Source organism: Spea bombifrons, chromosome 2, assembly GCF_027358695.1.
Source record: "Spea bombifrons isolate aSpeBom1 chromosome 2, aSpeBom1.2.pri, whole genome shotgun sequence".
NCBI lineage: Eukaryota > Metazoa > Chordata > Amphibia > Anura > Pelobatidae > Spea > Spea bombifrons.
The window spans coordinates 109823993-109850057 of record NC_071088.1 but is presented as its reverse complement, the minus strand read 5'-3'; the positions used below and the strand labels follow the sequence as shown (position 1 = coordinate 109850057).

The 26065-nt window shown below is 39.5% G+C and overlaps 2 protein-coding genes across 2 annotated transcripts in view; both read right to left on the bottom strand.

The window, feature by feature from the left end:
* PRPF40B (pre-mRNA processing factor 40 homolog B) overlaps window positions 1–16676 on the bottom strand; it is a 29956-nt gene extending 13280 nt beyond the window's left edge. The window contains exons 1-19 of the mRNA XM_053455550.1: window positions 16625–16676; window positions 15182–15262; window positions 14298–14441; window positions 12392–12460; window positions 11704–11734; window positions 11346–11371; window positions 10340–10393; window positions 9682–9792; window positions 9112–9232; window positions 8447–8474; window positions 7572–7754; window positions 7037–7148; window positions 6744–6808; window positions 5556–5720; window positions 5069–5177; window positions 4403–4553; window positions 3884–4017; window positions 2071–2185; window positions 299–390 (exon numbers count right to left, since the gene is read on the bottom strand). Of these exons, the coding sequence (XP_053311525.1) occupies window positions 299–390; window positions 2071–2185; window positions 3884–4017; window positions 4403–4553; window positions 5069–5177; window positions 5556–5720; window positions 6744–6808; window positions 7037–7148; window positions 7572–7754; window positions 8447–8474; window positions 9112–9232; window positions 9682–9792; window positions 10340–10393; window positions 11346–11371; window positions 11704–11734; window positions 12392–12460; window positions 14298–14441; window positions 15182–15262; window positions 16625–16627 (1794 nt within the window). The 5' untranslated portion in view covers window positions 16628–16676. The remainder of the gene's footprint in view (window positions 1–298; window positions 391–2070; window positions 2186–3883; window positions 4018–4402; window positions 4554–5068; window positions 5178–5555; window positions 5721–6743; window positions 6809–7036; window positions 7149–7571; window positions 7755–8446; window positions 8475–9111; window positions 9233–9681; window positions 9793–10339; window positions 10394–11345; window positions 11372–11703; window positions 11735–12391; window positions 12461–14297; window positions 14442–15181; window positions 15263–16624) is intronic.
* A 4635-nt stretch (window positions 16677–21311) lies between these two features.
* ATG101 (autophagy related 101) lies at window positions 21312–23892 on the bottom strand. Its single transcript, XM_053457655.1, has 3 exons — window positions 23784–23892; window positions 22441–22740; window positions 21312–21749 (listed from the first exon to the last, which is right to left on the bottom strand). Exons 2-3 carry the CDS (start codon window positions 22690–22692, stop codon window positions 21345–21347), a joined length of 657 nt encoding a protein of 218 aa, XP_053313630.1. The 5' UTR covers window positions 22693–22740; window positions 23784–23892; the 3' UTR covers window positions 21312–21344.
* Between the last annotated feature and the right edge of the window lie 2173 nt (window positions 23893–26065).

Below are 26065 nucleotides of genomic sequence, written 5' to 3'. Positions count from 1 at the left end.
GTAGAAGTAATAGCAATTATGTTTTTTAATGCTGCACTCAGTTACAAAAATTGAACAGGGTAGGTGGAACAACAGCTTCAAGTGTTCTATACGTGCTGTTCAGTAGTTGTTCTATTGCACGTAACAATGATATAAAAGCTTCGAAGAAAGGAAAAAACACAGGCTAGATAGTTTTACACCAGATAAGCAGAACGCCACACATTATTTGTCTGTCTGAATGAAATGTCTTTACTGCTTTTCTTCCACTTATATACCTTGGTTTGTCTGTCATGATGAATTGTGAATCATTGATGCTCACCTTCAATATGTCTTTAATGATTTTTTTCTCATCGTGAAAGCGAGCCTTTAGGTCTTCCACGTAAAATTTAAACAAGTCGAGCGGCGTTGAACCTGAGTATGACATAAACACAAAAAAGAACACTATGCTGAATAACACGAGGGCCAATAATGTTTTCCATAGCCAAAACCCAACACATCTCATCTGCCTCTATAGTGTAAATCAGGCTGAAGAAATGACACAGAAACTTAAAATAAGAAAAAGCAAAAGGTCTATGCCAGGGGCGTCCAACATGCGGCCCGCGGGCCAAATGCGGCCCGCGAGACCTCGAGGTGCGGCCCGCGTAAGATCGGCAGCCAGGGCAACCGATCTTACGCGAGCCGCACCTCAAGCCCTGCTACTTACTTGTGGGAGGGACTTCTGGACTGCACACAGAGGAAGCGGAGTTCACGTGACATCCTACTTCCTCTGTGCTTTAGCAGAGAAGGCAGAGGGAGGCCGCGCCCCCTGCTGAAGTCTGTAAGCGGCGTCGAGGAGCTGCCTTGCAGGTAAGGAGGTGGGGAGGGTGTTTGAATGAGTGTGTGTGATTGAGGGAATGAATCTGTGAATGAATGATTATATGAATAAATGAGTGTGTGTGTGTGTGTGTGTGATAGCATGGATGTGTAAGTGCTGGAACCTAGGCATGATGGGACTGTGATTGCTGTTAGCAATCACACTCCTATCATGCCAAGTCAGCCAGTACATGCTGAAACCTGGCCAGCTGCCCCCCTTGTGTATTGATGCTGCCAGCAGTATGGGGTCTGCACTTACAGCCACCCTGTACCAGCATGTACTGGCTGACTTGGCATGATAGGAGTGTGATTGCTAACAGCAATCACAGTCCCATAATGCCTAGGTTCCAGTATTTACTGGATGGATGTGTAAGTGCTGGAACCTAGGCATGATGGGACTGTGACTACTGTTAGCAATCACACTCCTATCATGCCAAGTCAGCCAGTACATGCTGAAACCTAGCTAGCTGCCCCCCTTGTGTAGTGATGCTGCCAGCAGTATGGGGTCTGCACATCACTTACAGCCACCCTGTACCAGCATGTACTGGCTGACTTGGCATGATAGGAGTGTGATTGCTAACAGCAATCACAGCGAGCACAGTCCCATCATGCCTAGGTACCAGCATTTACTGGTTGCCTGGGTTGCCAGCATTTACTGGTTGCCAAGTCATATTGCTAATTTTGTCCAATTGTGTGTTACCTACTTTTATTAAAAATGTGAGTTTTTATTATTATTTTTAAAGGTGGGGGTCATTTTCGGTTTTGGTGAACCCTGAATGTTTTGGTCCAGAATTTTCATTTTAGTTCATCCCTAGAATAAATCTAGGGAATCCTGAATTTGTAGTCGCAAAACTTTCTAGGCCCAGAAATCAGTGAGAGGAAGAGTAAAGGTTTTGTGTTATTTACTTTATTTTAATCTGCATATTTTATTAAAGGCCATATTTTTTGTCACAGTGAAAAATGAGTGCGGCCCGCGCACGTATACAATTCTGATGAAGTGGCCCACTGCAGAAAAAACTTGGACACCCCTGGTCTATGCAATATCAAACCGCTGAAGGACATTTAGACGTGTAACAGGGAAGACACACATGGTACCATTGGTCCACCAGCATGCGCATGCTCACATTAATGGCCACTTACATGCTTGTGTCAATTCAGTTCTTAGGATGGGTGGTGCACATGTGAATGTATATACAGTCATGGAAATAAGGTAATATTCAAAGCAACAGTGAGAATAACCTGTCTGTCCCAGCATGTTGGCAAAGCGAGTGTCTGTACTGACTGAAGGGTAAAGCTCCATCCAGGTAGACATAGAATGTAACTGTCCCGTCTCATGAAGCTCATCCAGAAATACCTGAAAGTGACATTATACAAACATTACAATATATACTAAACATATAATTGTTATGTAATATACCCACTAGGGCAACGGGTCATACATAAATATATATAAATATAGCCTATGCTTTAAAAAGACAGAAAGGTCTCATAGACACACATGATAAAGCTTTTCAGTAACATACATATAGATAGAGATTGTAAGAAATCCTGCACAAGGATTCCTTAATCAAACATCAAAAAAATGAAAAGAAGCACATAAGGGCTTTCCAAATGGTGTTGAGTTATAACATCACAAAAAAACTCAGCACTTCAGTCACTACACAGAACTCTTTTTGTTTACTTTGTACATTTATGTCTTTATATCTAGGTGAGAAAGTAAGGGAAAAGAAAACAAGCATTGGAGCTGGATAACCCGAAACATCCTGAACGTTAACATACTTATTGCTGGAAAGAAGTTGGGATCCCCTAGGAAAGTTTCTGCTCATTCATCTCTCACAGGGTAAAATACACGTGTTGTTTATAATAAAAAATAAAAGAATTAGCCGCCCCAGGGGTTTGGTTACTACAGTTCTATTCTATGCAGATTTACAGCCAAATCGGTTGTTATTGCACATTCAAGCCAGCTGTTTCATAACGGTCATAGTACATTAAAGAACCATCCAAAAGTAATATTTATGGACAGATTTGCTTCATTCCAATTCTGCATGATTTTCCCGCATTTGGCTTTACTTATCAAAAGAGTGCATCTGTTGTGAAAGTCGCTGGGTTTGATAACGATCTACTTTGGTCACAATGCCATCTACTGGTATTTTCTTCAATGATGTAAAGGCAAATGTAACTTACTACAAAGCAACCAAACACGCTAAGTAGTCACTATATTGATAATATGCATTATGAAGTAAAGGTAAAGTACCAATATTACAACATATTTTACTAAATTATTTTATAGAACTATTTAGTCATACATGATAGAGCTTCATTCCATCCGCTGCTGTGTGTTCAAGATGTACCATTGGCTTCAGTGAAATTACCTGTAAAACTTGCTGCTTATATGCTACTTCAGTCAAAATGGAAACACACGGTGCTCTCAATAACACAGCTCCACTAATGAGGGCAGGATCACCCGTTTAGATTGGGGGCTATGATTGCAGCTTGGCTTTAAGCCCTTACCAAGATGTCTCCCAAGGTATTATGTACAGAGACAAATTTAGCTCCATTTCAACAGTGGTCCTCACTTTGAAGCCACCTAGCATAGCATGGAGCTTGCCAATCAAAGCGCTGAGGCTTAAAATGTTTTTGCCTGGCAATATAGTTCATATAAATAAACACAGGGTCCATGGATCAAAAGCAGAGAACATGGTGGCATGACAAGGTAGACCATGTGCACTTGCTCATCTCACCAGTGGTAGAGTCTTAGTCTAATGTGATCACGGCCAAGATGAGCATGGATAATGATAAATGTGCACAGGGTAGAGTTAGTGAGACGTAGGTCTACGTCGCAGACTTTTGGAGTAATAATTAATCTCACAGTGGGAAGCTGGAAACTCCAATTCTGTGACCAGTCTTCAGATTCTTCAAAAATTGACAACCACGTTACCTAAAAGGCATTGTGACCTATTAAAATCATGTTTATTGTATACTCCCAATAAACAGCCACTGGCTTTACAATGTGCAATAAGAAAACTCAAACAAAATACTCCGCAAGGAGTACCTGAAAGGATTCCCTATTCTTGCGTTGCTGACGTCTCTCCAAAATCCTGAGCTTCTCCTTCTCCTCTGTCTCATCCTTTTCCAGAGCCCGAATGTGCTCCTCAAAGCAAATTAATGCATCCTCCTTATCCATATCTCGAATAAGAGAAACACACAGTATAACTTCAAGACAAAATCAATAATTGCACTCAAGTAAAATGTTGTAAAGTAAAAATCGATGTTCTTTCCCTTTTTTGAACTTAGTTTTAAAGGTACACTATAAAGTCCCATACAGCGCCACCAAAAAAGAAGGCATATACTTTGTAAGTATTTTAATATGCATTATTTACATAAAAAAGATGAAAATGCTGTAACTCCAAAGTGTCAGCCCCTCAGCGGTCCAGCACCAAAAACATTTAGGGGATTCTCAGCTATCATATGCACTTTAATGTATATATACTGTATCTCCCCAATAGCAGTAGAGTCCATCAGCTGTTGTAACATTTTAAAGCAAAAAGCTGGTCAGCACTAATTTACTCACTTTGCAACTCTTCATCCTCTGCAAACATAGGGTTGTCCATAAGGTACTGCTGAGCCTCAGACCATGTGGTGTGAAAGCTTACATTATTCATGTTGTACAGGATATTCTTCAGTGCTTGTACATTGCGTTTCCTCAGCTGTTTTGCTTGTTCCTAAAAAAATATAGGCTTCTTTTCAGTGGTAGTGATGTTTCAAAGTCCTTGGATTTGGAGTGTGATGGTTGCATATTTATTAGCAAACATGTGTAATGCACAACCAAAACTTTCCACTTAATGAAAACCCTATGTTATTGGTCTGACTCAGACACCAATACTCATGGCTTGGCTGGAACAGTCTTAACTGCTGGCTTCCCCAAAGAGTGCCCTGATTTCAATGATCTTTGGCAACCATGCATGAGCATGTGCAAAATGGTGCATTACATGCACTGAGCATGATATGATGCTATGACACGTCACAATGTTGCTTGCGTGTACTACCAGACACTCTACTTTTAATAGACTTCATGGTATTCTTTGGAACTTTTGGCAATCTGGAAGCATGTATGAGGAACACAACTTCTGAATGAAATCCCCACTTCGAAGAAAACATGGCCTTTTGCATCAATGCTATATAGTTCTCAGGCATAGTAGTTCTATTTTATGAAAAACAAATCTAAATTCCTCGTTACCTTTTCTTTCTTTGCTAAGAAGAAAAGAACATCATCATAAATCTCCTTGCGATCTCTCTCTGGAACAATGGCCCACACTTCTAGTTCTCCAAACATCTGCTCAGCTTTTCTGCAAAATGTTTTTTTTAATTGAATTTTGGTTTGGAAACAATGCATATGTAAATTTTTCAAAGCCCAATTTTTAGGTGCCCACTTAAGCAGCTAGAACTACAATATATAGCTTGGCAAGCTGGCTGCATAGCCACTGGCTTTTTCCAACCCCACTGACTCCAACAGATTTCTGCTTAGTAAGGACTCAATAAGGACTGTAAATCAGAATTGGGGACTCACCAACACTTTCATTTATACTCAGAAACCCTCCTAGCATCACAGTCCATTTTAATGCCACATTTGTTATATATCTGACTTTGATGTCATGATATCAATCTAGTGACATTATACACCTCCTTCATCCCCAACTGTAGTCTCCCGCCTGCGGAGAGCTTACCTGTAGCGAGTAGTAGAGGTCATCTTCTCATGCTGCTCCAAGAAACGTTGAAGCTTCTCTTTAGCTTCCTTGGCCCGGAGCCTGGCCTCCTCTTTTTCCTCTTTCTCACGCTGGGCTTTGTAAGCATTGAATGCCTGCTTCTTCTCACTAAGCTTTGGAAGTGCACTTTTTTAAAGAGAGAATACAAGTTCTGAAACCAAAATCCCAAGTTCTCTATTTACATTTTTTTTTTAGACAGCAGATATTACTTAATATAATAATAATAATACTGATAATTTCCGAAAAATTTGAAAATGTCAATGTATATCGCTAAATGTACAATAATGTAACCTACTGCTGTCTCCTTGAAAAGTAATCTTGTCCTAACATATAAATCTGTATACACTTTTTTCCCCCCTTTCCATTGGATGTAGCAATTTATGTGTCTCTCATCCTTTTTCCTTAAGAAATATACTATGGTAGTATTGTACCACCAACATAAGCCACATTTTCTGAAACATATTTTGATCATCAATCTAAAGCATGCTCTATATGGGACTTTTAGTAAATCAGATTTCCAAGTGCATTCATACTTAAGAGGGGGGTCAACGTGGTTGCTTACATGCGGACAAAATAAAACCAAATTCTACAGGAACGGAGGGTCAGAACAGAGTCAGAAGTGAGTGAAAATCTTCTGTTTTTAAGAGTTCACAGAAAACTCAGATACAGTATGGACATCACGTTCATGGAAGGTCATTCAGCAAGGTTAAGTTTTAACAGTATGACAGAGGAGGAGGAAAAAACTTGTAGACAACTTGGAATAACACGTCTAATGTCGATATCCAATAACTGAATAAAAGTGAGATCACAGCCATCAACTAGGGCTTCCTGTACTGAATACAGGCATCAGGGTAAATGCTTTCAAAACTCTGTTATGAGTCATTTGCAGCGTCCATTCATCTAAGGAGGTGCGATTGAACAAACATGCCTCAACACTTCAGATCTGCGGTCAAAGAGTCAGGTCATGGAAGACAATACACAGGTCTCCAGCGGCAGGGAGAACTTACTGTGAAGCCTAAATAAACATATTTACTTGAAAAAAAATTATACAATTTTTGAAAACAATCTGTTATGGAATTTTAGACTTAAACTCTGGAAGATGAGTTAAATAATGTTTTTTTGCAATGGATAGGAAATAAGATTTTCTACCTGTAACGTGGGTCGTTAATAATCATTTTCATTGCTTGTTCCCATGATGCATTGGAAGGAACACCCTGCAAAACACATTTGGTTCTATTTTATTATACATCCTATTTAATATAGTGGATGTAGTACGGGTTAAATCATTTTATTCCTATCACTATACGCAGAAGCCCAAAATCAAAAAAAATGCCCCATTTAACGTAGTTTAGAGTGACTGTGAAAAGCCTGCAGCCGGGCTTCATATCTCCTACTTCTAAAGTATCGCGTTCCAAAATACGTCTCCTATTACAGTACTTTACCTTGTCTTTAAGCAACTCTTTGAAGAACTGTTTTGCTTCTTCCTTTGTGCTCCAGCTATAAAACTTCTTCTCGGGTTCCCCTATTCCACCATCCTCAATTTGGAGCGGCTCACTGCACAAACGTATTTATTTAAAAAATAGCATGTAATGAACACTCTAATAGGTTAATAACGCAGCGCAGAAAGCTTCAGGGCACAACATTTATAACAGCGCAAATTAAAAACCGAGAAAAGCGAAAAGAAAATGGGGACAAAAACAACTGGACACTCTTTGCTTGTCAAAATGCCACAAAAGTCTTGTATCCACAGTAAAAGGACAGGCAGCAACTTCTGTATAACGAGGGCATTCTAGCTGTGAGTAGTTACCTTTAATTCAGAGCACAGCATTTCTCCCTTATCTTTAGCAGAACTTCAGACATCCATGTTAAAGAGGGTTTGGGGTGGGGGGCACTTTGTACTTTATACAGTTACATAACATTTACAAAAAATGTTGAATACCCCAAATATATATACACTGTGCCCCACATCCGCTTTACCTATTAATGACATCTTTCTGATACACAGTGCTATCCTCCTTTGGGGCTTCGTTTTCGGTTGAGTCAGTGGGCTCTGGTATAGCGGCCTGTGAGGCTGCCATCTCCTCGGTAGGCGTCATTTCTGCGTCAGAAGAAGCGGCAGTTGAAGGACTGGACACAGCAGACTGGATTTCGCGTTCAGTGCTGGAACAAGAAACAGATTCCAGTTTAAATTATTCTCAAAACCTCAAGTATGTGTCTCCTGCTTCGGGCTTTGACAGACATGGTCTGGGACTCACCAGTGGTGCCCCACACACTCCCTGTATATTTAATCTGTCCATTAAGCTTCCTTCAAAATCGTGGACCCCTAGAGCATATATTACACCCCCTAAGAGCATATTATTATTATTATCTTTTATTTATATAGCGCCAACAGTTTACGCAGAGCTTAATACAATACATAAATTCAAGGGGTATGACAAGACAAGAATTGACAGACTAAGACAAACCGATACATTAGGTGGAGAGAGCCCGGCTCGCAAGCTTACAATAGCGTACTAATCAATAAAACGTCCCCAGGAAGAACTGGTATAATGGATTGTATGATGGGAACGCACATACAGTGCAGAAAATATGAGACAAGCTCAGCTGAGAATGGAGGGCGTTTAAACAACCTGCCCTGCAGTGAGTCTCTGCTTGGAAGATCCTCTGGTTGTGCTAATGTCATATTTTTTGGAATGTAATATAAAGGAAAAGACAGCATTACAGACACCGAGTGCATTCAGTCCACAAAATCACTGCAGCCGAGAGGCTCGTATTTATCTATTGTGTAAAAAACTATTGGAAACATCACAGATTATTCAGGGTTAAACCCTGGATCCGTTTGTGTGACTCACCCGACTTTCTCCTCAAGTTTTATCAAAGCTGTAAAGGAAACAAAGCTGTTATTCTCATAACAAGAATAACCCTGACCCCAATATGCCTGCTATTACAGACCCTAAAATTTACATTTCCAGAGGTACTCACAACTAGAAACGCAGGAATGCTTTTGACATACCAGTAGCAAAAGTTATGTGTGAATAATATATATATATATATATATATATATATATACATACACACACATATATGTATAATTTGACTGACAGGTATGCATGTTCAACCCTGGGCAAAATCAGCCACTGTTAATAAATGTACGTGACTACACAGTCTAAAGTAATGTATACACAATAGGGAGCTTGCTTAAGAGAACAGCAGCAATTGTATGTAAAGACCAATTCTGGGGAAACATTATATAAATGGCACATTCCCTACAGCAAGCAAATCAATATCCCCCACATAATCTTCTAGAATCAGAGTTAGTGAAATGGTTTTGTTTTGTGTAATTAACATGTTCTACTGTATTTCTTATTTCTATAAATTAATATCACCTTATTTTAAATAATTTTGCTTCTATCTGTATGATAGTCTCCATTTACTAGTTTCATCAGCATTTGAAGTTTTTTTATATTGTGGGCTAGGTAAATGCCACCATTTGTGTGCAGTACTGCAGGTTGGTTACCTTCTAATTCCTCCAAGTCTTTGGGCTTGGTCCAGCGTGACTCTTTGGTCTGGGAGTTATAGTAGTAGGATTTTCCTGTATCAGACTTGTATTCCTTCCATGGACACTGAGAGAGAAGAAGCTGTAGAGACAGATAACATTTTGTCCACAGGCTCGGCTATGGAAGCAATCAATCACATCTAGTTGGTTTTATGTCCTACTGAGTTGGGGAGGAGTGCAACTGGATGGCTGAGATACAAACCTAGGTAGTCACATAGATACTCACAACATAGCGATGGTATTTTAGTGCTGTATCGCTGTACACAATTACACACTAAATGTTGATTTACAAAAGAATATAACTACAAGACACTGTCTTTGTCTGTTTTGACTTCAATACATTGTTTTAAAAGCAAACAAGACATTGATGATTCTGCCTTAGCCTAAACATTAAGAAAGGAAGACAGCATCAGCGGATGGGTAGACTGGAGATAAAGCGCTGGTGGTTATACTCATTACACTACAGTGCTCACTATATGTGGATATATGTGCCATCGTGTTGTATCAGTCTGGAACGTGCTATCTCTTCACCTCTGTTTTGGATTTCATCTCATCTGGCTTCTCCCAGGTAGACTGCTTGGTGTCAGCGTTGTAGTAGTAGGTACGTCCATCTGGTGCCTTGTGCTCAGTCCATAAGGTTTTCTATTAATGCAAACATAGGTGTACGGAAATGAAAAACCTCATGCTGCTAAATATCTATTTTACTATTGCCAAAATTAGAGCCACATCTGAAACGGAGTGTGAAATGACAAAAGGCATCTTTCTATTATTACCAATAATTACAGGGTGTCCTACTACCATTCCTAGCAACCAATGCCTGCCTTGAGCCCTCTGTGGGTATAGATGTTATTTTCCAGAATACAAAACTGCCCTCTTCTAACTGTTGGCATCCAAAACCCTTTGTTTTGTGGCCTAATATTAGGGGGAAAAAATAGAACTGATTAATGAACCACTGACTGAATAACTCCACCAAATCTATAAACGTATTAAGCTGCCAAGTAATTGCGTTAAAATGATAATTGTGCACTTAAATGAATTGCTAAAATAAATTAAAACTGGATTCAACCAGCCTGTATGAAAATAAGTGTTCCATGAAGCGTATATGTGCCAACATGCAGGGTATTTGGACTGTACTGAACTCTGCAGGGTGGAAATAATTTCTTTAAATACAAGATTATTAGTGATAAACCTTTTTTGGAACATCTTGAGTTGGTGCACCATCGTCCACAGCAATCTTTGGTATCTAGAAAGAAACGTTAATGACAAAAAGTGAAATAAATGCCACCGAGAACCATGGCAACTCATTGGTAAATATCAAAAGATATCAAAAGGAATGTTATTCCCACTGAGAGGAAAGCCAAATAAGATTAGTGTCAATAAATGTAAATGGTTTAAATTAAACTATTAAGTACTATACCTATTGTAGCGATAATAAGGTAAAGTAAAGATGTTCTTACAACTTCCTTAAGGAATGCCTATACCACATGGATCACTTGTACTGGAAAAAATATTTAGAATGGATACATTAAGCTGCCCGTTAAATAGAATTACGAGGGGAAATTTCACAGATCGGCTCCATAATCCATTTTATCCAGGTTGGCCCTGCATAATGTCGCCAAGCAATCTATGCCATTTGCATTTAAATCTTTATCAGAGCCGCTAATAGACATATATCCCCACTCAAAAAGTACTACTACTACTGAGATAACCTGTATAATTTGCTCCATACACAATACCACTGGCGTGCTTGTTGCCACTGTCTAAGTGCAATGAAGATGGGGAATTGCAGTGATGCATTCTAGAGCAGTTCTAGAATACAACATTGGTTTATGTGTTTACTGTTACATAGTTAATTCACCAAAGAATCTGCTTACCTGGATAACATGTTAAACATAAAGAGATAATGTTAACACCACCCTACGCAATATCCTTCTTTGGCCATGCAAACGTTTGGAGCTGAGATAATAACACTTGTGCGCCAACAAACACTATGAACAGTAAATCCAATATTGTTATTTGTTGTGCTTCATTAACAAGGTTAATAGCGGCGTTAAGTGTGACAAAAAGAGTACAAGAAGCGATGCCTCCTCTAATGTGGGGCACCAGTACCATGTATAAAATATATGGTTTGCTTTATTGTGAAATGTTGTAAGTGTTTTAGACAAAAACATACAATTCGGACCAATTCTACTCACAGTAGCCGCTGGTTGTGTCACTGAGGCTGTAAAATAAAATAGTGAAATGGTAATCAATTAATTTGAAAGATTTTAAAAAAAAATGCACATTTAGAATAAGGAAAAGCAAAAGCATTGGATGATTAAAAGGAAAAAGTCTAAGAAAATAATATCGGGTAAAAAAAAAAAGTTAAGTCATGCAGTAACAACACATTATTTAATTTGATGATGATAATGAGGAAGGAAATAAAGAGAATTAAAATAAATGAAAATTAAATAAAATCGCAAACCCATCCCAATAAAATACTACAAATATTTAAGCGCGCTAGGCTACAGATATCCTTCTTCTAACAGCGGACCTGCCATACGGGATACTCACAGTTCACAGACTCTGCTCCTGGAGCAGCTGCCTGCCAAGAGAAAAAGTTACATTATTATTTATGGACGCAGGATCCTGCTTATAATTGGAAAAAGGCTGTTAATGATTGACCACACTCGTAGAGGTCCCAGCCTCAAATAAAAGCCTAAGAGTTGGTGTCATCTCAACCTGGATGGCCAGGATAAATTCACAATAAACCTGATGGCAGCACATAATGCTACAAATTACTGTAAACAATTTATGTTTACAGCAACATATACCAACTGTATTCAAAACCACTAATGGTATATTAGAATTTATCATAAATGTACTGTCCCTGAAAAGGATGTGTACACATTTGTGCATCACGCTTATAGCAATAACTTTTAAAGAGACACAAATGAATGCTATAAATACACATTTTGGGGATGTCCACTATTCTTTTTTAACATGGGGTGTAAAGTTTCTTTTTTCTTGTATTTGGTATTATTGCAGATATTGTGGTGACAAGTTCCAGGGAATACATCTTATATTACTAGCAGGGAGATCAATGTGTCTTGTGAAGATGGCACAGTGATCAACATAAAGCTCTCCAAAGACCTCACTGAAAAAGAAAATTCCAGAGAAAAGCAGAAAGCATAGCATAACAAGTTACAGCACCGCAACAACCCCACGACGTGCTAGTGATCTCTATATCCAGGTTACTCACTGTTGTAGAACTGGATGTTACTGCCGGCAGCATCATGGCTGGCATTAAGGGAGGCACTAGACTTGGAAGCTTTGGAGGCAAAAACAGTAAAAGTTATTAGCAAAGTTATAGAGCTCTATCCATGGAATTGCACTCTTAAATTTGAAGGACAACACAAAGAAACTACAAAAGACTTGTGTATTATATAATTTAATGTATTGTTTTATATAGTGCCATCATATTCCGTGGCGCTGTACAATTATTTATAACAGAATCATTTGACTTACAGAAACAGGCACGGGGGCCCTGCTCCAACAATCTTACAATCTTGATAGATTAGACAGACAGACAGACAGACAGTGTATAAAGGCGCTGTATGAGAAAATGCTCCTGGTGGGCCCACCTATAAAGTTCTTTACAAGTTCTCACCAAAATACAAATGAACTGGAAAGAACGACATCCATGAAAATATCTCTCATCCCAAAAATATATGTAAAAGTACGTGTGTGTATTGTTCCTGTGTTTGAAAATCTAAATATCACAAACTAAATCCATTGATAGTTGCTGTGTCTCCACAATCCCATAGCCGAACATAATAAAAAGGAACGATATAACCATGTGCCGTACTGGTATTGTTTTCACTAACGCTATATTTGAGGCCCTCTTTAACCAATTCTAGTTTTGTCATCACCGTTGAATGTATGTATTGGAAAAAGCTTTGTGGAAATTGTTGGCACTGTATAAATAAACACGTAGGAAGTATCTCAGCGGTTACCATACGACTTATTACAGAAATACTTAAATATTACACAGACAAACTTGCTAGTCTTTTCACTTTGTCCTTGATCACAAGGTTAATAAAATGTTAGGCTAAGATTCAGACATTTACAAGCTGAGGGACTGTTGGTGTGGTTGAAGGATAGCTTTCCAGCTGATGACAGGACAGACCAAGCAATAGGTGATCTGTAGCTGCACAAGCCCTAGAAGAATTACCATCTGTTTACTCAGATTAGAGATTTACCCAAACTGAAGTTACAGTGTTAAGTGACAATACATTAAAGTAACCCAATCTACTTTGTTTTATCCCATCCACAAAAGCTAGATCCTTCTTGACCATGAGGATGGCAAAGAACATCCTCCCGTCTAACCCTCTGATGACAGATTGGTCTCCCCTCTTTCAGCAGGAGCCAGCATTGTTATGACAGTGTTTAAATGCCCGGAAATACGTTCACGTCTTCATTTCCTGCTGTGTCACATATGACAGTATAAAAAGAGACCACGCAGGTCTGTACAAAACCTGTCGTGATCTCTGATGACCCCCACCTGCTGACGATCGATCAAAAAAGAACGGCTGCAGCACAGAACGAGAGCACACCTCAAAAAAGGGAACATTTTTTTTGTTGTTGTTGATAAAAATAAAAACTAAATCGTTATGGGACACCTGTGATGTTTAGGGTAATAAGTCTATAAAGACTCTGAGGGTGGTGCAAAAAAAAAGGTAAAAAAATTAAATGAAAAAAGGAGTAAATAAAAGCAAAAAAACCCAAAACATCTTGTACCCCTCCAAGTAAAAATATGAGATAAAAAAACCTTGTTGTCCAATAGGTTTAAAAATAGAGCTGCAAAGGAACGTTTTGGCTCTCCAAATATACAAAAAATGTATGTATGTGATGTAAAGCTGGAGATGTTTCTAAACATAAATTGGGTATCTCTCTGGCAGCAGCAGCTATCCTAGATTTTTTGTTTTTATTTTATTTTCACCAACCTTTTTTTTATTTTATTAGCGTTATTAAATGTTGTTTTCCATATTAATATTATTTTAAATAAAAGCCCTGATTCTTGTAAATGTAAAACAAATGGTCCTTTAGGGGTTCAGATTGAGATCAATAGTGATACATCTTAAGATGCATGGAATGATTTGCTGTACCTGAGCAATAGGTGGTGGGCCTGCCATGGGAGGAATCATCGGTGGCATCATGGCATGTGGGATTGGAGGCATTGCTGGAGGCCTTTGTCCAATTGGAGGCAACCCGATTGGAGGAAATGGAGGTGGAAGCCCTGGTGGAGGCATCTGTAAAATGTAATGGTAAGCAATTAGCGGTAAAGAATCCTTCTTTACATTGCATTAACATACCATGATCAAGGACCTACTAGCCTGACATGCACTGTAGCCAAAATCAGTTTCTTAGCCTCCCGTATGTGTTACATTATATTTATTTATATAGCGCCCGCAGATTCTGTAGCGCTGTTACAATAAGTGAAATAATTAAAAAGTACAAACAATAACAAACTGGTACAAAAGGAGAAGATGGCCCTGCTCTTGTGGGTTTACAATCTAGTCCAAATAGGGTTCTTCTAAAGAGATCAAGATAGTTCACCAGTTGGGACCAGTTGGTAGAAACTAGTTCTTTTTAGAGGTACTTGCTGGATTCTGAGTGTTCAGTCCCCCCCAAACCAATACATTAAGTGGAGAGATGAGAACACTATATGTATAAAATAAAAGATGACAAGGCAGTCAACTTTGAAGTCAATCTACTGTAAGAAGACTCCCCAAATGGTTTCTTATACTGCAGGGGACAATGAAGCAAACACTGTTTTTGCAATTAATGACACAGAAACATAGAAAATTAACATACATTCTAAATGTTCTAAACACCAAAAATAGTGAGTCCTACATAATCTGTAGTAGAAAAGCTTCTAGTTCAGAATGTATGGATTTTAAGAAGCAATGCATGAATTGACGGAGCTATATACAATAAATAAAACATGATAAAAAATAAAAATAATAATAATAATACAGTAGACACTTACAAATGGTGGGGGCATCAAGGGAGGAGCAGCTGGGAATGGAGCCGCCTGCCCAAGTGGAGCTGTTCCTGACTCTGGTGCTGACTGTAAGCAAAAAGAAAAATAGCCATTATTAGTTTGCCCAAATCTTTTGTACATGCAACATCTTTACATTAGTATTAGAATCATTTTTAGACCATCTATACACTCGAAAAAAAGTTACATTTTGATTAAGCGGCCCCCATTGCTCCAAAATCTTAGCATGTTAACCCCCCCCAACAATTTTTTTTAAAAATGAAACTGAATACAGTATATGGGGAAAGTTGGCTGTATAGTATGAAATACATGAATTCAGTTCTGTGGCAATTGTAATGGGTGTATTTATCAACTACCCTTTAAAAAACTGTTTAATCCTTTTTTGTCTTTTGGTGCAACTGTTGAAATGTTGTATTCCATGTATTTGTAAAGTGAACTATATGGATATGGCTGAAAGATTCTCAAACAAAAGGAGTATAGCCGAAAACATTTTACCCCTAAAAATAGCAATTATTCTTTCATGCCATAGCCTATTTGTGAATTTACAGAACTGTGACTTCTTATAGGAGAAAGAAGTGGTTTAGAAGTCATAAAGGGTTAATAAGCGTTTCTACCAGGGTATCCCTACATTATCACCCCCACAAGTCTAACAAACTGTTTGGATACGTCCCCCGGAAATACTCCTAATACCCAACTGTACAGCTTTAGGATGAGCGACTCGCTTCCCGTTACACGGAGCGCTTGTAACACATTGTCCCGTTATAACTGCCCCATTCTAAGGATGCATTGCACATCTATAGCAACTCATTTACTAAATCACCCAATAGACTGTAAGCTCCCCAGACCGGGCCCACTTCTCCTTCTGTACCGGCATGTTTTAACGCATGTTAACGTTATTGGCAATATTTTCACTGCTGGCGCCATATAAATAAATGTAATGTAAATTATACTTTTCTTGCCCAATTAGTACCCAATGGTGCCTTTGGTTCCCCACGCATTTGACGCCCTGTTATATGGTTAAGTAATTTTTCTCCGTTGCAGATACTGAGCATGGGAATCTGCATTTCTTACAATATACATTACACCCGAGCACCTACAAGCCCAATATCAGCATACAGCACGTAGGTTAGTGCTCTACATGTACAGATAGCACACAATACCTTTGCAGCCTCACCCAGCCCCTGACTATGGATCATTACTACCCAAAGCTTCCCTCTTGCCCCTTATTTACAGGGCAGTAACCGGTGCTACCCCTACACAGAGTCATATTCGGAAATTCAACTCGGTTCTTTTCGTATTGTGTATCTTTCACCAAAACAGAAGTCCCTCCCAGCTTCCGTCCCCTTCCCATTAGCTGCCCTCAACCCCAAATTGGCATCCCCCCGCCCCCTTCCCCGGTAACCGGGACCATGATAAACAAAGCTCCGTTACCATCCCCGCTCTAGCCGAGACCCGCCGCAGGCTCCGCCCCTGCAACAAAATGCGCTCTCATTGGCAGAGAAACGTGGTGGGAGGCAGGATCTTGACTGTAACCTGTTCCGTGCCAGAATCGGAGCGCATCCCACGGACTAGACAACGAGTCGGTTTATAGGGAGGATTCCTCTGTGTGTTCAGTTGCTTAGTGCACTGACTGAGCATGATGAGAGTAGCACCTAACGGGAAATGTAAACACCCTTTAACAGCACGCAGGGGTTGAGTAACTAGTTGAGTCTTAAAGCAGAGCACAGAAACACATCGTGTGACAGGCGATATAAGGCTAGAGAGATCGCACTTAAAGGGAAAGTACTATGGATAATAACAATAAAAAAAGAACCGGCCTAACTGTTTCGATACTATTTATACCGGGATATGCGCCAACAGAAGACTGACAGCTGTTCGTGATATTCCGTTTATGGTGACGCAAACTCCAATTATACGAGCAAGAATGGCTGCTGGCACCGTAAGGTGTACATTTCACGCGTTCCTGACCAGCAAACGGTATAAAGCATACACCGCAGTATGTAATATGTATAACGTTACCGGGTTTATACATCCCACGTACTGTCAAATCTGTGTCAGTCCTGGAAAACATGGCTCGTGGGGTCAGCAACATGTACAAATTAGATCACGTTTAAACACATAGGCTCTGAACAAGAAAGGGAATTAGACCTCACAAAGGCAGATGCCCCAGAATAAAGGTGGCATGGTTGGGGAAAATATAATCTTGTGTCTACCTCATGAGATGCGCTGTCACCTACACGGCGTTTGGGGCAGGCTATGTCCAGCTACATATATATAGTAAGTTTAATGAGGGGGTTGGGCGTTTCAGAAAATTAGTTTTTTTTTGTTACTTTTTTTTATAAAGTTAAGAGGCAGCCGCGTGTTTTCATGCACAGCGCCGGCTCATGATGTCATATCCTGCCACTCACTAGAAAGGACAAGAGAGAGGGAAGTGCTTGGGGCCATCTTGGGTCAGGCATAAGGCAGCGCCTAACATAAATACCTCTATGGTTAAGGTTGGCATACACAGGGAAATAACGGCTTGGTAAGTGTGTGCACGCTTTACGGTTGGAGCGGCACAACGGGTGGGTTGGCCAGCAGGGGTGCCAGATGGCCAGTCTGGGCCTGGCCTAATTTGCAATGAAAAAATATAAATAGGTTTCCCTAGGGGGTGTAGGGTGTATGTGGTCACCAACTAAATATAACTAGAGCAGAGCTCCAAATGCTGGCATGCCTTCCCGAGGAAAATATGTGCGCAGATCCCTGGCGCAGGATGTATTTTATTTTCACCTAGCTGCCACTCACCGCTTACCTCAACGACTGTAACATCAAAATAGCCAGGAAGTTGAGTCGATACCTTGGTGCAGCCCCCTTTATGAAAAAAGGATTGACCTCCCTGAGAACAGATTCAGCAACGTCAAAGTGAAAAGTATATTCCATGTGGAGGAAAATGTTAGGACAAGAGATCACAAACCTACAGGGACAGAGACTTAGATGTGATGCAACAATGTTTTTCATTGAGATGGAACGTAAAACGTGGTAGAGGATAATACAGCAAGGGAATAAAAAACATAGGTATAAGGCTACCCTGAAGACGAGACTATATAACGGTGAAGGTGAAGTTGCGGGTGTCGGGTGCAGGGGGAGTTGAAGAGATCACAGCTCTCCCTTTAACGAGCTCAAAATGAAGGGAGTGCAAGGTCTGTTCCTTCAGACCTCTGCTTCAGCATTCCCTAACGCTGTGCGCTGGCGATTGATGCTGAGCGCCAGAATATGATGTCATGTGCTGGGATTCAGCATGGGCTGTGGACAAAATGATCACTTGCTGCCTGATATATATCACCCACTGACAGGTGCCATGATAACAAGATTATCAGTGTTATTCATTTGACCTGTCAGTGGTCATAATGTTACAGCTGATGGGTGTAATTTGGGTACACTGAGAGACGTTATGGTTGAACAGAGACGCACAAAATGTAAATGTGTACCAAGTTAAAGTAACCATGTAGTCACCCCACATTAGTAATATTGTGCTTAGGAAAACATGCTTCAGAAAGTGAAAAGCCTTACATTTAGTATAAGGAGCGGTAGGCATTCTGTGTTTAAAAAAAAAAGTTTGCTGGAAACAAATCACAAATGGTACGTACTGGTAAGCTATTTGTTGGCTACCACGTGAATAAATAAATAGTGACATTCATGAATAAACACTTTTGCTTTAGTCTTAAAAGGTGTTCCTGCTACTGACTCTTACCAAGCACCAGCTCTGGCGTACATATTCTCCCTAAAATGACAACTATAAAGGAATATAAAACACAACAGGTATTTACTACTCCCTAATAAGTCTTTATTAGACATCAGAACTAGCCTGACTTCAGTACGTATTGTTTGTGGTGTGAAGTTTTCTATTTTATGAGAACCCTTTGGAATTACCAGTATTTTTTTGTCTTCAAATATATGATCTTTATCAAATTACAATAAAGAGCAAACACAATCTGTTTTAATTAACAACGCACAAATTATTGTATTGTTTTTCTCTATATTGAATACATCATTCAAACATTCACAGTGTGGGTTGGAAAAAGAATGTAAACCCCTAGACCAACCACTTTAGGGCTGCAACAACGAATCGCTAAAATCGATTATAATCGATAATGAAAATCATTGCCAGTGTGACCCTGCAAAGAACCCTCCAACAAACAAAGGAGTTACAAACTCAGCCCCTTTTGTACTAAAGGTTATATTTAAGATTAAATATGGGTCCGGTGATTAACATCTAGGCGTCCTCGTATGTATATGAGGTGCCCCCATTTTTCCTAGCAGAATGACACCAGACAAGGTTGGGGTATCTCCAATTGTTTAGGAGATAAACAAAACTCTGCTGTGTTAGATCACAGACTGACCGTGTAAGGGCTTTATGGAAAGAGGAAATTCTGACAAGTCTGAATCTGAAAATATAACCTTTATATCAGATCCATACTCAATAGGTGTCAAATAGGTGCCCCTATGCCGTAGTCACTCCTACTCTTCCGCCCTGTTCATCCCAGAGGCCGGCCTGAAATCTGACCTGCAGTCAACAGGCATAAAGTATCCTGTACTTGGAAATTAAGGTGTGCTTATTTTGGGGGCCAAGATCTAATTTTGCAATAAGTCGCCAATTTTCTTGCCGGAAGTTCCTCTGGGAATAGAATTAAGTACTTCTGTAAGTAGGATTTCTATTATTTGTTCTCCCTTTTATTTTTACCTGTTTGGTGTGAGTAAATTAATATCTATTTTTTTATATGTACTGTGAATTTCATAATAAATCATTCATTTATAAAGTTCCTGCCTTTGTCTGATATAAGAACCACATTTTCATTGAAGAGATTTATTTAATAGTCCGTAGTTTGCATAGATGCTTGGCTAATCTGTATGTTCGAGTTTATTTTATAAACTATTTGGGAACAGTAGATTAAGTGCAAGATGAGCGTTTTAACCAGGTTTAGTTTGGTGGCAGCATTACCTATCTTTATATTAGTGTGGGAGGTGTGTAAGCGGGGCGTTTAATCATTATTTTCTGGTCTAGTGAAGACAGATAGTGATTTAGACCCTCTTACAGCTAAATAAGTCAAGTGCCCGCTTGGAGTAGCGCGCATTCACAATTCATTCTGTCTGCCAGCTGAAGCACAGTATGGGTGATACAGGACAACGACTCTTAGCATCAACTACTCTTGGAATGACCCAGTCAGAGCCCAGACCTTAAAACATTAGAGATGCTGTGGAATGACCTCAAGAGAGACGTTCCCACCAGACCGGACCAGACATCCTGGAAATATGACTGAGCATAAGCAGTTCTGTAAGGAAGAATGGTGTAAGTTCCTCCTGGACATTGTGCAGGTCTGATCTGGAGCTACCAGAAGCCCTTGTTTGAGGTTATTGCTGCCAAAAGAGGTTTGACCAGGTATTAAATCCAAGAGTTCACTTACTCTTATAACCAGCACTGTGAATGTTTAATGGGTGTATTCAATAAAGACATGCAAATCTGTCATTGTTTGTGTGTTATTAGCTTAGATGTAGATCAGATCACATTTTATGAACAATTAATGCAAAAAACCAGTTAATTCCAAAGGGTTCACTTCTGCTTTCATGCCACTGCTTGGTCCAGGCCGTCGGCTCTGTTAGCGCACAAAGACTGTCCAGATGGGTCAGATGAGAGCATTCATGCTGGTTGTGGGTTCATGCTATGGAAGTGGGCTAAATAATGAAGGGTTAAAACACACTCCAGAAAAGCAGAGATGGTAAAGTTGGTATCTGTATAAGGATTATGTATCTGTGAAAAAGCAGGCATGTCATGGTTTATTCACCTATTTCCAGACTTTTTTAAATTCCCAGTGATAAACCTCGGAGTGCTAGAGCACTTCTTATCACTAAATGGTCTGTAACACAGAAAAGGTTTGCTGCCTGATCGCTACCATCATGTAACTTGGTTTTGTACTGACGTGTCTAGACTTCAGGAAAGAGCACAGTTATATAGTGATCCACACACAATTAACTTTATTGTTAGTAAGACATATATTAGCTTAGATTATTGAAATTAAATGTATAATATCTATGTACATGATAGGTATGCTTTTAAAGGATTCTTTTTTTGTGAACCACAAAGTGATTACCCCAGTCCATCAAATAATCCACAGTCCTAAAGAGCCAAGGTGTCTTTGATGAGTCTCCTCATTGTTGTTGTGACAGATGTTCCAAGTGAGTCAGTAATCTGATAGGAGATTTTGTACAGATAGGGCTGCACGTCTTTAAGACTTGTGTCAAACACATTGTCCACCTCTGACTGAGTTGGCATTTTTGGCAGGTACTCGTGCCTGTTCATGACCTCCACAATGTTAATGATCTTTTCACCGAGTTTTTCTCCCACCTTCTCTCGACAGATCTGACGCTCCTGCTCGTTAGCCAGTGAGACGACGTTGACTTTGATCGTCCACACCTCCCACGGGATGCATTCGTCTGAGAAAGGCCAACGGGACTTCTTTTTCTGATAGAATTCTAGGGACACCTGGCCAATGCCATCACTTCCAGAATTTCTTAGTGCATCCTAAAAACAACAAGAATGCATTGTGTTATTTAACATACTGTAACACCCATTAATAACACGTTTTACAAGGTGTCACAGTGTACCAGATAAAAGGATGTGCAACCTATAACCCATTTCTCAAAATGCAATCCACAAGTAAATTCAACACAAGTGTTAGCGCTTGTAAATATTTTAGTTTAATATTAAACAGTCCCAATATATAAATATATACGGTTTTGCATGATATTCAAATTAGTCAGCATCCTAGCATGTTTATTAAGCATCCACAATTACAGCATGGAACAGATGCTGCTGGCTTCAGGGCTGAATCCAGCGAGCTATGTGCTTTGGAGCAAATGTACTGCGTGACATGGCCCCTGAATGACTAGGATCATTTACCAAACCAGTGATGTCCAGAACCAGAAAAGACTACACCTGTAGACTCGGGGTCAAACCCAAAGAGTTCCCAGTTATGATTATTTAACGTATTTGAACCTCTCCCATACTAATTACAGGCATATAGAGTGTTGCTGCATAAAAGTAAATACTGTATTGGACTTATTTTCCTATGGAAATTGGGTCAGATACATTCATCTGTGCTGTAACAAACTACTCATCACTTTGCTAGATCCAAATACATGTAAATAGGCCTACTGACACCAATAAACTATATTGTATGATAATTTTATCATTAACAAAAGAGCGCACTCACCTTAAATTCACTAACTGCTTTGCGGAGTGCTCTGTCCAGTTCATCTGATGATACTCTGACGTAAGTAAACTCTATGAAATCGCAGTCAATGTCCTGGGTCCCCACTGTGCCAATGGAATAGGTCCCTTCCTTTTTATAGTGAAATTTGCCAGTGCTACGGTGCAGGAGTATAGTGTGCAGAACAGCTAACATCGCCTCTTCTACCTGTCGGCCCTCCACCGACACCTCCAACACCTCCGAACGACAATTCATCCTCAGCTTCAAAAGTGAGAAGCCCCTGTCCAGCGATTAGGTCTCTGTCTGTAAAAAGGCAAAACTTTTCAAATTTACAACCCAAACATTCCCAAAGTTCTGTATTTTCTAAAGTCTCAAAGCGGTTTGTTAACTAAAACAGGACTTTACAACTCACAAAGTTCACTGTGCAACGCAACAGCTCACCCTGAGTGAGCTTCTCCTCCGGCCGTAGGTTGTATGTAGTTAAATCAGCGAGATCTCTATAACTACGTATTATGCAGCATTCGTGCAGAACTGTCAGGATTGGTCATTAGTAACAAATGCAGAGATGTGAAAATACAACACATCAAAAAATACAGTCTATGTGTACCAGGACCAAAAGGTCCCAAAATGCTGCCACCCTTTGAGAAGAACACATTGAGGGGATTACCACGCCAATGTAACCATCTACTAGTAGAGAACTTTGTAGCACTTAGATTCTGATTAGACACCAGCATTGGCTATTTATTATTTTATATCAATATCTTGAAAAAAAACCCAAAGGAACCCCCAAAAAGTTCCATTCTAAATAGAGTTATCATACAAGTTGGACACATCTTCTCTGCTCTGGATACATCTCAATAATGGGAATTTGCCTAAGTGTTAGAAAACAGATGAACTACGTTACAGATGTATATGATGAGGCTTATATTTACATCTTTCTAAAGTAACCACATGTATATACATTTTTCAAGGAAGGTCACTGACCCCTGTCTGGGGAAGTTGCAGCAGCCTAATCGAGGTACATTTAGAAACACTTGGTATTGAACACCTGTACATATAATAAACATATCTTATATCGTAATATTGAGGCACATATTACTACATCATCAATCCATACAAGGAGCGTGACTGCTTATATTTATTACACATATGCGACCATTATGTAGGTCAGGTTTTACTTACGATCCGAAAACCTGTTATATCCAATTTATCATGAGTAAGCAAAACTAAAGACACGAGACTAAACACCCCACCGATATCTAATGTAATCAAAACGAAATGTAAAGAAAGCACGACCGTGTACTCGGCGGGATATTATTTACATTACATTTTGTCTCATAACGTACCACTGCAGCAGAACACTTCCTTCTCCTGGCAGAACCAAAACAATACACGTCACTGAGTCGTACCATTGCCAGGCGACTGTGACTATAAAAACCTTTTCTCGTATAAATAGCGCAGCGATGCGTCTTCTGTCTAATCTCACAGTACTGTAAGTATTTAAAATTTAGAAAGATTTCAAATATAGCCTTACATTTATTTAATTGATTACGTTTTTTGCATCCCCCCCCCAACTCACACACCATGGTACGCTCCTTTGGAGACCTGGTCTAAAGGTTTACTTCCCGTTTGCAAGTGTGGACTCTACTGCCCCCACCGCGCGGATGGCACCCCGTGGTACTGCAAGTGAATAGCTCCTGCACACGCTGTTGGTTTGCTTGTACAGATGTTTTGTACTTTGGGTTTTTAGTGTACGATCGAGGGCTACACAGCTGTATATGAACTTATAACATGAAAACCCCAGTTCAAGCATAATCAATAACCCATTGTACACACTTCTCAATATTTACTTGTGTTATTAGTATAACAAAATAAAATCATCATAACCATGCTTTAAATGTCATGTGTTTTCAAATCTGGCATTGGTGTCAGCACTGCTGGTATTGCATATTTCAGTCGTTATGGAGACTTTGGATAAAGCTCATTAAACTATACATTGTACAGGGCCAGGCGCTTCTTGCAGCAGAAGCTCGCATGCGTTGTCCTTTCATGGAGCTGAAATAACAACTCTCCAGCAGATAGATAAATCATATTCTTCTTTTGTCCTCGGAAAAGATGCCCCAGTAAGACCTTCAACGATACAGATAATATAAAAATGAATACTCGCTACTCCCCAAAACAATAGCTCCCACACCTCCTGTGTGCCGGGGTTTCCCCCAATAAACTCAGATAATACGGCCCAGATGTATAAGACGTCGCCAGGATCAAACCCCATGCTAAATATAATAGACGATTACCAAATCTATACGACTGGGCTGCAGCGTGATTTACACATTCACACGTATTCTTACATGCTTTCATTTCAAGCAGATTTGGGGGGAATCGTCGACTGATCAAGCTTTTTGGGGGCACTATATGGATCGATTAAAGTTTGATTAAATAAAACCATTTGAAAGGTTCCCCTTTAAAAAACTGTTTGGTAGTGTATATCCATGAAAACTGGTATATTTTATTGTTTAAAAATAGTTTTACCATTTACCATTGCCAGTGTTTATGATGCCCTTACACTATCTATTTTTCTTCTCTGTATTTTATACATATCTCCCAGAGTTTGACCCTAAGTGTCAGGTTTTTGACTCAATCTCAGGGCAGATGGGAAGATCCCCAGAGTCACGCAGTCTGGAACTGACTCCTTCCTATTGTATGCTGCTTGTATCATATATAAGACTCCCAATTGATATCCCTGCTGACTCTTTATATCTTTAAATTATGACAAGACAATGTTTCCATAAGGACCTCCATTACAGCCATTTGTTGTATAAGTGGGATTTCTTATGGTTTAATTGTATTTAATTAGTATTGAACTGAATGAGTAATAAGGTTAATTTTTTTAATTCCTACCGGAGAATATCTAGGATTGGGAAAAACTGCAGTACCATATGATCCCAGCAGATGTCACTAGAGTACAGTAAATGCATGAAGGATAATTAAAGGGACCCTTCAGTGTATATTAGAGTACTTTGTAAGTAAAAAAAATAAAAAGAACCCGTAGCTCTAGATCTGCAGTGCACCACCTTCTCAATGGTCAGGCGCCTGAAGCCTGTGCTTTTTGCACATGCGGATGAGGGGGTCATATTAGACCCCTCATGAACTGTTGCCAAGCCAGCACCGGAGCTGACCGGCAATAAGTATATTACATGTCTGGAGATATGCTCAGCTGAACTCAGCTTGACTCATCTTCTGCAAACCGAGTAAAAGAGCAGCGGTACAAGGGGCATATGATGGCCAGAGCGTTCCTTTAAAACAAAAGGTCTCTCTGCTTCATTAAAGGAAACATGCAAATTCTTCTAACTGTAGCGACAAGTCACTGATTAGGGTAATGCTAATTGTGTTACAAAGTTACAATGTTGTATTATAAAACTAAGGGTTAAATTGTGCTTTGAATGCAATCATTCAATAAAATATTGTTTGTTGTTAAGTTACTTTTGTTACCAACATTAAAAACCTTATTTTTCTCCCCGTATGTGGAACTGCAAATATTCACGGATACCAGAAAAATCTGCATCTTTACAGTTACTCTCGCAACAGCTGCTGCAGTTTTTTTCCTGTTATTAATGGTCATTGCATA

Coding starts and splice junctions, on each gene's coding strand:
- ATG101 (XM_053457655.1), bottom strand. CDS start 22,692: ATGAATTGTCGTTCGGAGGTGTTGGAGGTGTCGGTGGAGGGCCGACAG. Junction 21,750..22,440: donor AAGCAGTTAGTGAATTTAAG/GTGAGTGCGCTC, acceptor TGTTGTTTTTAG/GATGCACTAAGAAATTCTGG.